Source organism: Fusarium pseudograminearum, chromosome 1 (genome assembly GCF_000303195.2).
Source record: "Fusarium pseudograminearum CS3096 chromosome 1, whole genome shotgun sequence".
NCBI classification, from domain to species: Eukaryota; Fungi; Ascomycota; class Sordariomycetes; order Hypocreales; family Nectriaceae; genus Fusarium; species Fusarium pseudograminearum.
In genome coordinates, this window is record NC_031951.1 from 1,352,733 (window position 1) to 1,364,935 (window position 12,203).

General features: G+C 48.8%; 5 protein-coding genes across 5 annotated transcripts, besides 2 other annotated features; 3 read left to right on the forward strand and 2 right to left on the reverse strand.

The window, feature by feature from the left end:
• Positions 1-456: 456 nt before the first annotated feature.
• FPSE_02045 (uncharacterized protein) lies at positions 457-1,471 on the forward strand (the record flags this gene model as incomplete). The annotated part of the gene is made up of 2 exons (XM_009255164.1): positions 457-502; positions 555-1,471. The coding sequence occupies 2 exons, from the start codon at positions 457-459 to the stop codon at positions 1,469-1,471; spliced, it is 963 nt and encodes a 320-aa protein (XP_009253439.1).
• A 365-nt stretch (positions 1,472-1,836) lies between these two features.
• On the reverse strand, positions 1,837-3,500 carry FPSE_02044 (uncharacterized protein; the record flags this gene model as incomplete). Its single annotated transcript, XM_009255163.1, has 3 exons — positions 1,837-3,011; positions 3,060-3,120; positions 3,183-3,500. 3 exons carry the CDS (start codon positions 3,498-3,500, stop codon positions 1,837-1,839), a joined length of 1,554 nt encoding a protein of 517 aa, XP_009253438.1.
• A 3,240-nt stretch (positions 3,501-6,740) lies between these two features.
• Positions 6,741-7,575, forward strand: FPSE_02043 (uncharacterized protein; the record flags this gene model as incomplete). Its single annotated transcript, XM_009255162.1, has 5 exons — positions 6,741-6,760; positions 6,812-6,884; positions 7,002-7,108; positions 7,184-7,416; positions 7,472-7,575. 5 exons carry the CDS (start codon positions 6,741-6,743, stop codon positions 7,573-7,575), a joined length of 537 nt encoding a protein of 178 aa, XP_009253437.1.
• Positions 7,531-7,550: a microsatellite.
• Positions 7,576-8,191: 616 nt separating the features above from the next.
• FPSE_02042 (uncharacterized protein) lies at positions 8,192-9,129 on the reverse strand (the record flags this gene model as incomplete). Its single annotated transcript, XM_009255161.1, has 2 exons — positions 8,192-8,747; positions 9,077-9,129. 2 exons carry the CDS (start codon positions 9,127-9,129, stop codon positions 8,192-8,194), a joined length of 609 nt encoding a protein of 202 aa, XP_009253436.1.
• A 1,271-nt stretch (positions 9,130-10,400) lies between these two features.
• Positions 10,401-10,432: a microsatellite.
• A 111-nt stretch (positions 10,433-10,543) lies between these two features.
• Positions 10,544-11,678, forward strand: FPSE_02041 (uncharacterized protein; the record flags this gene model as incomplete). The annotated part of the gene is made up of 4 exons (XM_009255160.1): positions 10,544-10,584; positions 10,728-10,746; positions 10,809-11,145; positions 11,215-11,678. The coding sequence occupies 4 exons, from the start codon at positions 10,544-10,546 to the stop codon at positions 11,676-11,678; spliced, it is 861 nt and encodes a 286-aa protein (XP_009253435.1).
• Positions 11,679-12,203: the final 525 nt, after the last annotated feature.

Here is a 12,203-nt window from a genome sequence, read left to right on the forward strand (position 1 = left end):
ATCTCGATTTCTCCTCGTTCAAAGGGAGCCGTAGCCGTGGAGAGAAAATGCCAGAGTTAGGAAAAAGAGCGTTGTTTCGGTATCGTAGAAAGCCGACCGTAGGTACTTGAGAAGAAATAAAAAAATACGTGGGTGGTTCGTTGGAGTTGTGAGAGCGAGAGAGAGTTTCAGAGCTAACTGTGTAAGCTGGCCTTCCCATCAAGCCGCGCAAGGGAGCATGATCCGCGACAGTCAGAAACCCCCTGGGCTGCTGATTTGGGTAAGCGGTAGAGGGCGGCAGATTAGTCTGGACGTTTTGCTTGGGACCGTTTTAGATAGGCTGGGGACGTCATGAGAGAGCTTCCTGTGGGGGCGGGTACTGAATCTCGGCGTATAAGTCGCACTCACTCAAGTTGTTCACCACCTATAGATACAATCAATTGATATTTTATATAAAGAATACATTAATCATTCAAGATGGCGGCTAGATCTTCATCTATCGTTCGGCGCTCATTGCTCTATGGTAAGTTCAACGCACCAGTTGTTTGCTTCACAGCACTAACACCCCTCTTCAGTCCCCGGCTCATCGCAAAAGATGCTCACAAAGTCTCTCGGTCTCAGCTCAGACAACGTAACCTACGATCTCGAAGACTCTGTCACACCGTCTCTCAAAGATACAGCTCGCAATCAACTCCGCGAGCACATATTTAGCCTCAAAGCCCGCCCCTCCGGCATCTCTGAGCTTGCGGTTCGCATCAATGCTGTTTCTACTCCTTTTGCACTCTCAGATCTAACCACTCTGGCTCCTCTGCGTCATGTCGATGCGGTGGTGGTTCCCAAAGTTAACTCGGCAGCTGATCTGACTTTCGTTACCGACGTTCTTCGACATGTTGCTCCAGAGCGACATACAGCAGATGCAGATAATCCCACCAAGATTATCGCCCTCATAGAGTCTGCGCGTGCTGTCATGGATTTGTCACAAATCTGCAAGGCATCTCCTTACCTAAGTGGCTTCATCTTTGCTGCCGAGGATTTTGCTCTCGACCTGTCTCTGACGAGAACCCCGTCGTTAACGGAATTTCTGTACGCAAGGTCAGCAATAGTCACCGCTGCCCGAGCTGCTGGACTACCGAGTGCCATTGATCTTGTTTGCACTTCTTACAAGGGAGATCAGGGGCTCAAGACTCTTGAGGAAGAATGTGCTGGAGGCAAATCTATGGGTTTCAATGGAAAGCAATGCATTCACCCAAGCCAGGTCGAAGTCGTACAGCGCATGTTCGCACCTGACCAGAAAGAGGTCGAATGGGCTGTAAGAATATCTATTGCTGACGAGAAGGCTTCAGCTTCCGGTCGAGGTGCTTGGACCCTTGATGGCAAGATGATCGATGCTCCCGTTGTCGGGAAGGCTGGTGCTGTAATCGCAAAGGCAGAGCAATGTGGTATCGATGTTCAAAGCCTGAGAAACACGTGGAAGGACCAAGGACCAGAGTAATGAGTATTGGCTAGGCCTAAATACATAAATCTCGATGGGCGATATATAAGCACGTAATCCTAAAAGTGATTGGGCCTCCAGAAGGCAACCATTTCGGCATCCTGCGCATGAAGGTTGTCTTCAATTCTGCCCGTAAAACAACCATCTTGATCGCCTAAGGATTTCTGGCTCCTTGATAGACATAGATCTGTCTCCCGTTGAGACTGTGGATACGCGCCATCTGGAGAAGGCCCATGTTCTTGGCTGCACTCTGGGTTACCACTTTGCAATTCATACAAGCATTGCTGCATTTCTTGGAGCTCATGTTCAGTACACTCTTCCGTGCCGCCAATATAAGCATCGTACAGGGCTTGGTATGTCTCATCCTATTCCAAACCTACCTCACCCTCGATTCTTTCGAAGAATTCTTGCACTGTTTCATTGCCACAATTTAAGGGTGGCGGGTCGGTCTGCGCATTGCCGTATCCCCTCTCGTCTTGTATAGGCTGCATCTCTGTTGCGGGCATAGGGAATGACATTGGGTTGAGACCCTGTGTGCCAACATGCCTATGGGTAAACCGAAGAGAATGCTCGTCAACCAACGGCTGTTGTGGCGGTTCGATCACATCGCAACGTTGCCAATCACCGTATATTGGCTGCCCCATCCTGCGAGGCTCATGGCTCTGTATATATTGTGGATGTACGAGGTATCCAAAATCCGCAGGATCACTGTCAGGACTTGTAAGCATTGGTCTCCTTTGATCGTCCTGATCAATGCATTGGACGTATTGGCGGCCCCCTTCCGAAGTTTTAGGTACAGACTGCCGTCTACCGTTGGTAGCAGATTCATATGCCAAACTAAGGTCTGGACTGGGATTTTGAGTCATGGAAGGCTCATGCCCTTCTTTCATACCGTCTAGATTCGCTACACCAGAAGAACACACTTGCGCAGTTCGACTGGTGTAGAGTGGAATATTCTCGCCTTGACGCTCAAGGCATACTGCATTAGCTGGTATGTTCAGGCGATTCCCATGGTGCTTCTGGTAGAGGCTTGCGGTATCCTGGGGAGGCTGCGCAGTTGATGGAAGAGTCAAGTCCTTGCCAGGATCTGCCATCGACACATTATCTTGACTTGCATGACTCCTGACCGGCTTTACTTTTTCAAGAATGCTACTCTCGCCATCTTTGACTGGTTTCGGCCTAGTTGTTTTGTCAGATGCAAGCTTCAAAATTCCCGTTCCGTCAAAGATGCCAGTCTTGATGAGTTTCTTTAGCATCATCCTTGGAGTATCGGGGCTTGGTTCTGGGTTAGATCCATTTAGCGAACTGGAGTCATCTTGGAAACAACGGTCAATGTCTTCCTTTCCATTTGCATCTTTGTCAGTTGTCGCTGTCTTTGAGATGTCTGTGTGTTGTTGCAAAGAGTGATCGAGGTTGTCGGAAGTCTCAACTTCATCGTGGTCTGTTTCTCCATTCGTACTTAGTTGACCAACTTTGTGCTTCTCTCTCAGGCTTGGTTTTAGTTCCAAGAATTTGGTGCTGTTAAACGTAAGATCCGCAACTATGATATGATGAGAACTGACTGACACAACCCTTCATGCCAGCTTACCTGGTGCAGTGGCGGATGACCGGCCATTCAGAAAAAGTCCAGTAGTAAGATTTGGTTTCATCTATGTAGACTGACGTTAAATTTTTGGCCATTTGTCTGACAATATGCAGTTTATCGGCTCACCGTTACTCTCGTATTTGGGATGGCCCCGGAGGCGAAGTTGGTCATGACGTCTTGGCTCGATCGAAGACGATGCTTCTTTGAGCGAGACTTCTTTCTCGATCTTTCGTTCTTATTCTTCGCCGGAGACTTCCTAGTTGCTTTATTCTTGGACGAATAACGGTCTGGGCGTGTCTTTCTCCTTGGCCGTCGTCCGAATGAGCTTCTGTCGGATGCGTCATCGGGAGACCTTTTTTTGTTCTCCTTATCCGACCCAGCCTCAATAGAAGGTTCGAAGTGCGATGTTGAATATGGGTCATCGGGGAAGGGTTCTGGGGACATTTTGTAAGCACGTTCCTCGTAAAGATGCCGGTTTCTTTGGTGGCCGTTTCTGCGACACTTCGGAGATATGGACGCAATAGGGAGATCGTGAGGACGCCAACCCGACGTACGACTTCGGTTGTTGGTTTGTGTGTAATCTTCTACAGAGTCGTGGAGTTCACCAGGAGCTGGTGTTGCATCCAGCCAAGATTGTATCCTGCGGAAACTGTCAGAACTAACATCACCGGATGGCTGATCGGGTTCTTCTGTGGTCCCATGGCTGGCCTTCACAGGACCATTCAAATGATGGCGAGAGCGCCTCGACTTCATCCAGACCAAGAGAATCAGGAGACGGTCTCTTATCGGTGGTCGAAGAGTATTATTAAAAGGGTAATCATTGGAGAGCCATTGTTCTCGAAATCTACTCTGTAAAACAGTCTGTAGCAAGACACAATCGCACCTTCCGTGCAAGACTTGAACATAAAGAGGCAAGATAGGTGCGTGTTGGAAAATATAGTAAGTAGTAGATACTGGGGAAAGTGCTCCGCTCAAACATGAATCACGGAGGAAGGTGCATCGATTGAACTGCCCTCTTGCTCTTTTCATAACTGGCGATTGGTTCTAATTTCCGTTTTACTTGATCTTTTCCTTTAATAGCAACAGAAAGACTCTTCTGTTCCTTGTTTCCCCCGAGTGCTGAGTGACAGGAACTGGCTGCAATGCAATCCGACAATAATCAGTCTGTGCATCTCGTTTTGAAAACGTGCTTCACAAGGAGTCTTCAGTCAACCCTTTGTCAATATCAGAAAGGTCGCAAGATCCTGTCACCAAAATTGGTCCCTGATATTCGGGCCCAGTGTGACCCATGATTCTTGGCATTGGATGCTCAATCTGCTAAGCCTCTGCCAAGGTCACATTGCAGCAATGTTTAATCTGGTGTTTCACTACAGAGTTTGCTATTGCATATTTTCGAAAGCAGCTGATATTACTGTTGGTTTCAAAGCTTGTTGATGCACAACTTTCCTTCTCGTCTCTTCTCTCATGATTCAATATGAGAAGTCGGTCAAAAAAGAACGACCCTGCATACGCATCTTGCGGATCCATCACTGCGGGTGAGACATTTCAACCGGAGAATCTCCCTTGGCTTTGAGTTTGGTCACTCATTCGTCAACCCGTTTCATACGTTACGAAGCGGGAAGAGCTTTGACACTCTGCACGTTTCACTGCATGATTTAGCTCTTGTCTTACATGCCTTAATCCTCACCCCTGGTGGTTCCCTTTCGGGGAAATTACACAATCCACGTCAACATCTCGTCTAAGTCCTTGTGGACTTTGGAGAGCTCATAATACATAACCTTAGACGTGAGGCGAGAAAGGTATTGCACAGACAACCTTGGAACCCCCGCTTATTCTTCTTCTGAACAACAAGAGATACGAACAAGTTAGACATGAGCTTTTCTCTTCTTCAGTACCTCTTTGGCCCCTGTGTCCTCAACGTCCAGGAGAGAAGGAGGAAGAGGGGCAGCACGTGTCTGCGACAGACTTTGATTGAGGCGGGGTTCAAATAACACCCCGAAAAGGACAAGCAAATCGCCAAGAATAAGGGAACGACGTTGCTGCGTATCTCGACTGCGCAGAGCCGTGGCAACACAAGCCCGATGGCCATTTGCATAAGTTATCCATACAACGCTGGCAGAAGGAATATCAGTTCACAGTGACAGACTGATTTGAGTACCGAATCTTTCTATTAACAGTGCCAGTCTCAACACCTAACTTGATTCCAAGGACCCCTTCCCGAAGCACAGGGAGTAGGACCGGGATATTGGGAGCAAGTGGGTTGAAGGAGGCTATGCCAGCGGCGAATCGAAAACTGGTAGTATGAGGACAAGGGGGAAGATCATCGGATAACTATGTTTGTCCAAGGGGCAGAGAGCGATTTGAGCTTAGCCGTGGTGCTTAGCTTTGAATGAATGTGGGGAGAGCCACGACCAGGATGTGGAGGTCCGTCGTCATCACAGGACCCGCATGAGCTTGCATTCTCCTGCATCGTCTGGAGGCACCAAACCTAACATTCACGACCACCACGGTGAGCGTGGTGGGTTAGTGTTGGGTATTCAAAGCTTGTTTGGAGAAAGCTCCCCTGCTGATGCCAAACAAGAGCACCGAAACGTCCTGGCTGGCACCCTGGTCGACCTGTCGCTGTGACGGGTAGTCTAGGTAGTTACGGTGCGAAGCGGTGCAGTTCATCTGCACTGCCTCCATTGATGAGCCCATTAGGCCTGAGATCGACACGCAAGGAGAGAGCTTGGCTTGACTTGGATCTTAGGTTGTGAGCTTGCTGCAGTGTATGCAAAAAGATTAGAAGCGTGATTCGCGAAACCATGGTGTCAACTTATCAAGCCTCATCAAACAAACGAGATATTTTAAACTTACAGCACTTTGAGCGCGGCAACTACCTACCCCTGACGAGCATCCCATCGTCATTCCGCACCACTGCCAAACGGGATTCGGGGTCACAGAAACAACGTGCCTGATTTCTTGCCTGTCCGCCGGGCCTCCAGTTCACTTACTGCGCTACGCTTCTCTGCATTGCGCTGCAGGGTACATACATAATCTCGACAGTCACGCTCCGCCCGCATTTCATTTAATTCATGCTTAGGACCCCTCTCATTCACTTCACTTTCACTCTCATCCTTGGATTGTTACTGGACTACGCTGCGCTCTCTAGTGAATAGAAGCTAAGCTAAAGCTACACACGTTTGCCTTGCCTTGGGTTTTGCTTTAAACTGCACTGCTTCCACCACCTCCTACTGTGTTTGAGCTCCACACTCATCCTCCTTCTTACACCTTACACTTTGCACCTCAATCTGTCCACTTATCAACTTCTAGAACTATCTTGATAACGAGCACAAAGACTCACTTTTGGATAACCAAGTCCAAGTACCCTAAGAACATTCACACTTCAGGCAACAAAGGTGCGTTCTATCTCTTGCAGCACCATTCTCTCATTTCCACTTCGCCAAACGTGCATGTAAGCGCGCTCTGCCCAGCGACGCGCGGCATATCAATGATAGGATTGCTGTGGTACTGAAATCAAAGAGGATTTTCGAAAGTTTGGTTGCTTTAGGTGCCGAAACTCGACTCTATTATACGAACCTGGGCTTCTGAAGCGCATCTGCAATCCAGAAAGCCAACGCCTGTTCGGTGTTGGACTGCGAACAAAAGCTAACAACCAAAGTCGAACAGATATCACAATTCATCATGTCGAAGCTTTTCATCGGGTATGTTCCGTACATCTCATATAGCTTTTCCAAATGCTAACCCAGTCCCAGTGGCCTAGCATGGCATACAGAGGAGGCCACTCTTCGCCAGAAGTTTGAGGAGTTTGGCCCTGTCGAAGAAGCTGTAGGTGCCTCCGTTCCTTTTTTCCTTCAAGCAAGGCGCTTCTAGTCCTACATCTTGTGGCTCTAATGCGGGTGTTTGTTGGACGGCGAGACTGTTTCTAACGATGGATATGTGAAGGTGGTGGTCAAGGACCGTGATACTGGTCGCAGCCGCGGCTTCGGGTTTGTGCGATACACACAGGAGGGCGACGCTCAGAACGCCATCGCAGCTATGAACAATGTCGAGTACGAGTCACTTTGGTTCCTTGTTATACAGCAGCGGTGCTATCGCATTATTGTACGGGATCTAACTATGTATAGGTTTGATGGCCGCAACATTCGAGTCGACAAAGCATCCGACAATGGCCCTCGAGGTGGTTTTGGTAGAGGAGGAGGCGGCGGTGGCGGCTATGGACGAAACTTTGGTGGCCCAATGCCATACGGAATGGGCCCTCCCGGACCTGGCTACCAGATGCCTGCCCCCAACATGTACGCGCCCATGCCTTATGGCCGTGGATATCCTCCTCAGCAAGGCTACGGCGGCCCCCATCAAGGTATGTCCACAACGGAGCTTTAAGTTCGTTTGCGCTCAATTTAACATTTCAATAGGATACATGCCTCCTCAGCAGCAGTACGGGTATCATGATCCCTCTCAACAGATCCCTCCCCAGCAGCAGCAGCAGCAGCATCACCAAGGTGGAAGAGGATACTAGAGGGTGCTAGTTTACCTAGCAGCCCGACATGGGGGCATCATTACGCCCCTACGAGTTATCGGCAGGCATTGAAGAATGAACTTTCAATGGCTAATGATTTCGACAGCTTCTCGTAATTGAGCCTACGGATCCTTTGAATGGTTGGATGATGAGGCATTGGTGAACATATTGGAACGCACAACTATACCCGGTTACTTTGGTTGAAAGCATGGTTTGAGGGGCATGGCCTTTTGGGTTGGAATGCCATTTTGACACGGCCGTTTTACGAATGAACCTAGTGCGAAAAGACAATGGATGGTGTCTCGGTAGGCAGACATGGAAGAAAATGTGAATGGCGCTGTGTGCGGCCACGTTCTCTCGTTTCCTGTTTTTATTTTCGATATGTGATGTCTGGTGAAAAGCTGGGATTGGGTTTAAGTTATAAGCTGACAATTACTGTTTCGAATTAAGATCTAGTATTGTTACTCATTGCAGATGTTGGTGGGAAAGGAGGTTGGAAGCCAATCCGGATTAATCGATAACCTGTCTATGACTCTAACTGATCTCTAACATTATAGTGTTCAAGGCCGTCTATCTATACGCACTCATCGAGTCAAATGTGATATGCAGATTGTCTTTAATGGTGTGGCTCCTCGATTTCCTCTGCCTCCTCGGTACTGTGCTTCTGCCTATGGGCGGAGGGCGTTGAGCTGGTGACCTTATTCTCATCTGCGCAGCTTCTCTCAAGTTCTCTGACGCGGCGGGCAAGATCGTGGATATGGACATCACCGCTATCATGGGCAAGCTCGCTGAGAGCTGTGTCGAGACTCAAAAGATAGTCCTTGTTCAGACCACTGGGTCCTTGGCTGCGAAAGATGTGTTCGGCAAGCTTCTGGGGGTCTTGGGGACCGACGAACTGCTCATTATCTGGGGTTCCGATGTATACCAGGGTGCGGATGGGAGGTGAACCATCAGCAGGTTGGAATGGAGCGTAGTGGATTGTGTATCCGTTGATCTCGCGGATATCAAGGTATTCCTTGACCTCAGCGACTTTCTCGGGGATGATGCGGTAAGCAACGCCCCATACTCGCTCTGGGGCAGAGTCGTGATGATCGGTCAGCTGTTCCCAGTAGGATCTCTCAATGAGAGTGACAACACGACCTGGAGCTTCTGGGGTGCCTCGGTGATCTTCACTAGGTGGTTGTTAGTTGTGGATGCAATTAACTCCCGGGCCGTTGAGGCTGTTTGTACCTGGCCTGTAGTACGTTAGTTGAGGATATTTGACTTCGATGCAAAGCGAACTAACCTGCCAGAAACGACGGACATAACCGTCGACCCATCCAGGGATTCTCTGATCTGAGAAATGAGAAAAACGTCAGTGGGAGGGCCGTTGAATAAGGGCTTGGAGTGCTTACCAAAATGTGGCGGAGGCTTCCATATCAAGCTCCTGCGCAACACGGAGATAATCGTTAACACATATATGCATTGATGAGAGATCTGACGTCAGGAGAGAATTACATACCCGTATCCGTATAGCCAGAACTCGGAGGGTTCTGATGAGTCTTGGTTGGTCATGTTGGTCAACTGAGGAGTATTAGTAATGTCGTTGTATAACAGTGTTTTAAGTCATGGCGATTTACAAAGCACTGAGTGACCAGTAGGTATGACAGATTTAGACCCCAGAATTTTGCAACGTAATCCGAATATGAGATCTGAATATCTCTCCTATGAGGCTGAATCTCCGGGTCGGTAGTTGCGAACTTGATGCGTGTTCAATGGAAACCCCGAGATGGAGATAGTGGAGGCAGGGTAGATCGTGTCTTGTCAAGCCGATGAGGTGATGAGCCACTAACAAGCAAGCAACAGGGGTCAAAGAAGACTGTAGAACAGAAATGGAACAAATCTCCTTCTTTTCCTTAACTGAGATGGATGCTCAGACTCTGTTTCTAGTGGCTGAGGCTGGGTCAGTGGCTAAGTCAGCCTCTGACTTTTCTTCAGCTCTTGACCCGGGCGAGCTTCTTTGTTCGCGCCGACGTCACCAGTTACAAGGCACTTTAAGTGCAGGGGGATAGAGAATGAACCCCACCGTGGAACACACAAGGGTCTCTCTCTGTCCTGTCAGTTGCCATCCCGAAAGCGAAAATTGAGGCCCTATACCGTTCGTTGATAAAACGTTACAGTTATATGCCGGCAAACTTTACCGAGCTGGTATTCTGCCTATCAAGGCCACGACTATGAAACTAGCATACGCGGAACGAAGGATTTCCAGACGAAAGATTCAAGGGGACCTTGCTTGACTTGACATCTTGGCACGGAAGAAAGGGCAAGGAGCCAAGTCGGACAGTCCTTGTTGACCCTGTCTAGGTCGTTGCAGATAAGGCCGCAGTGGAGGTTTAGAACCCAGTTTAATACCCGATAACGGGGAACTTGAATATTGAACATTTCATCATGTCACCTATTTCTCAACCCTTGATTTCAGCCAGGTATTTACTTGTTCTCTTTCTTCTCTTGCTACGAGACAGCAACACCGATCTAACATTGCTCGCGAACCCAATCCGCCTTGCTAATTGACTCATCAAAAAGAAAAGAACAAGAACAAAGAACGCCCGAGTTCTTCCTGTCTCACACACGCAAGACCACTCACTTACTCATACTCACTATTACCACTACCCATATCTCATCTCCATTGCCAAATCCACTCAGCCACGCTCTATCTCCAATTACGCTCCACCAACCAAACGACACTGCCCCGCGCTGAGAAACTCCCTGCTCCCGTCCCCTGAGCCTGGGGTAGGACCGTAATACTTTAGTAGCTAAAAAGACCTTCCATCATATGTAGGGCGGTGCTACTACTACTACTACTACTACTACTACTACTTCTTTAGCCGCGCACCAACTCGACTTTACCTCAAAATCTCGTCCATCCCCAGCTCTACCACTCGATTCTTTCTCATAGAAACCATCGCAAACCTAAACACTCACATCCATCATGGCTTACAACCGTCCCTACGACGAGGATGCTCTCCCCAGGTAAGTTTCTTCTTTATCTTCCAACCAGCTTGCCCCTCCCTGTAGAGCACCCGACCATTGCGGCTCTGCGATTGCGTTTAATAAACTACCGTTGAGGAAGGGCGACACAATGCAACACAAGGCTAATCATACTTTCTGTTTAGATTCGCCGAGCCCGAGCAGGTACGTTGCAAACATCGATATTACCGCAACCAAGAATCGCGAACTAACATTGCGCCCTTCAGAAGCCAGGACAGTCCAGGACTCCAGCCCCGCAGCAACACCACCCTCCTCCTCAGCAGCAGCAGTACCAGCATCACGCCCCTCCTCCTCAGCAGTATCACCAGCAGCAGTCTCGATACGACAAACCTCTACCAACCCAAAGAGATGCGCGATCTCATTCACTAGGTCAGGGCCCAGCTTCTCACGGTTACATGTCCCCGCCTCCAAACACTGGCGGCGCGAGACCCCAGGCTCACAACCGTCCTGCTCCCAACTCGCGACCTCCTCCCTCGCCTGCTCTCGATGGCAATGGCTCCGATCCCACGCTTCTACCTCTATTCCGTGCTGTAGACAAAGATGGTAAGTTTACAAACATTGCCAAGTGCACAAAATAATAGCTGTATCAGTTGCTAATCGCCCCCCGACCAGGAACTGGTCATCTTTCTGAGAGGGAACTATCCGCCGCGCTTGTCAACGGTGACTGGACCGCCTTTGATCCCCATACTGTCCGCATGATGATCCGAATGTTTGATTCTGATCGAAGTGGCACGATCGGTTTCGAGGAATTCTGTGGTCTGTGGTCCTTTTTGGCTTCGTGGAGAACTCTCTTCGACCGATTCGACGCCGACCGTAGCGGTAACATCTCACTCTCCGAATTCAACAACGCTCTCGTCGCTTTCCGATATCGACTAAGCCCCCAGTTTGTCGAGCTGATCTTCAACACGTACGACAAGCGAAATGAAGGAGTCATGAGCTTCGACCTGTTTGTTCAGAGCTGCATCTCTCTCAAGCGCATGACCGACGTCTTCAAGAAATACGATGACGACCGCGATGGCTACATCACTTTGAGTTTCGAGGACTTCTTGACAGAGATCCTTAAGCAGCTCAAGTAAACAACGGAAAGGCGTCAGGACTGGACAGTTTAAAGATGGGAAGAGGGCACTCAGTGCTAGAGTAAGCACTGGTGCCTCGAAACGTCATATGGATTTATTTTTTTGCATCCCGAGGAAAAGGACATGCATGTAAGGCGGATTTTACGACAGATATAAACCCAAGCCGGGTGCTTCTGAGTTGATGATATGGGATAGCATGTACCAAAGATACCCTAGGTCAAGTCTCCGGATCCTGGCTTAGAGACCGAAACTTACCTTGACATCAGACATGAATTATGTTACATAAACCAATGCGCCCAACTTGCTGTGACTGTGATCTGAGACGATGGGTCGTCAAAATACATAATGGTATCGAGCCAGTGCAGAACAGTATTAGTGGAGATGAGTCATTGAAACACTATGTCTCGTCATTGTTCTCGATGCATGTTGGTAATTGCGAGACTTTGGCAAGAAAGTTCAACTGTCATGAAGCTGAAGCCGCTGATCGTTTCATACAACCGCCTGGCGAAAACTCAAAACTCCGAA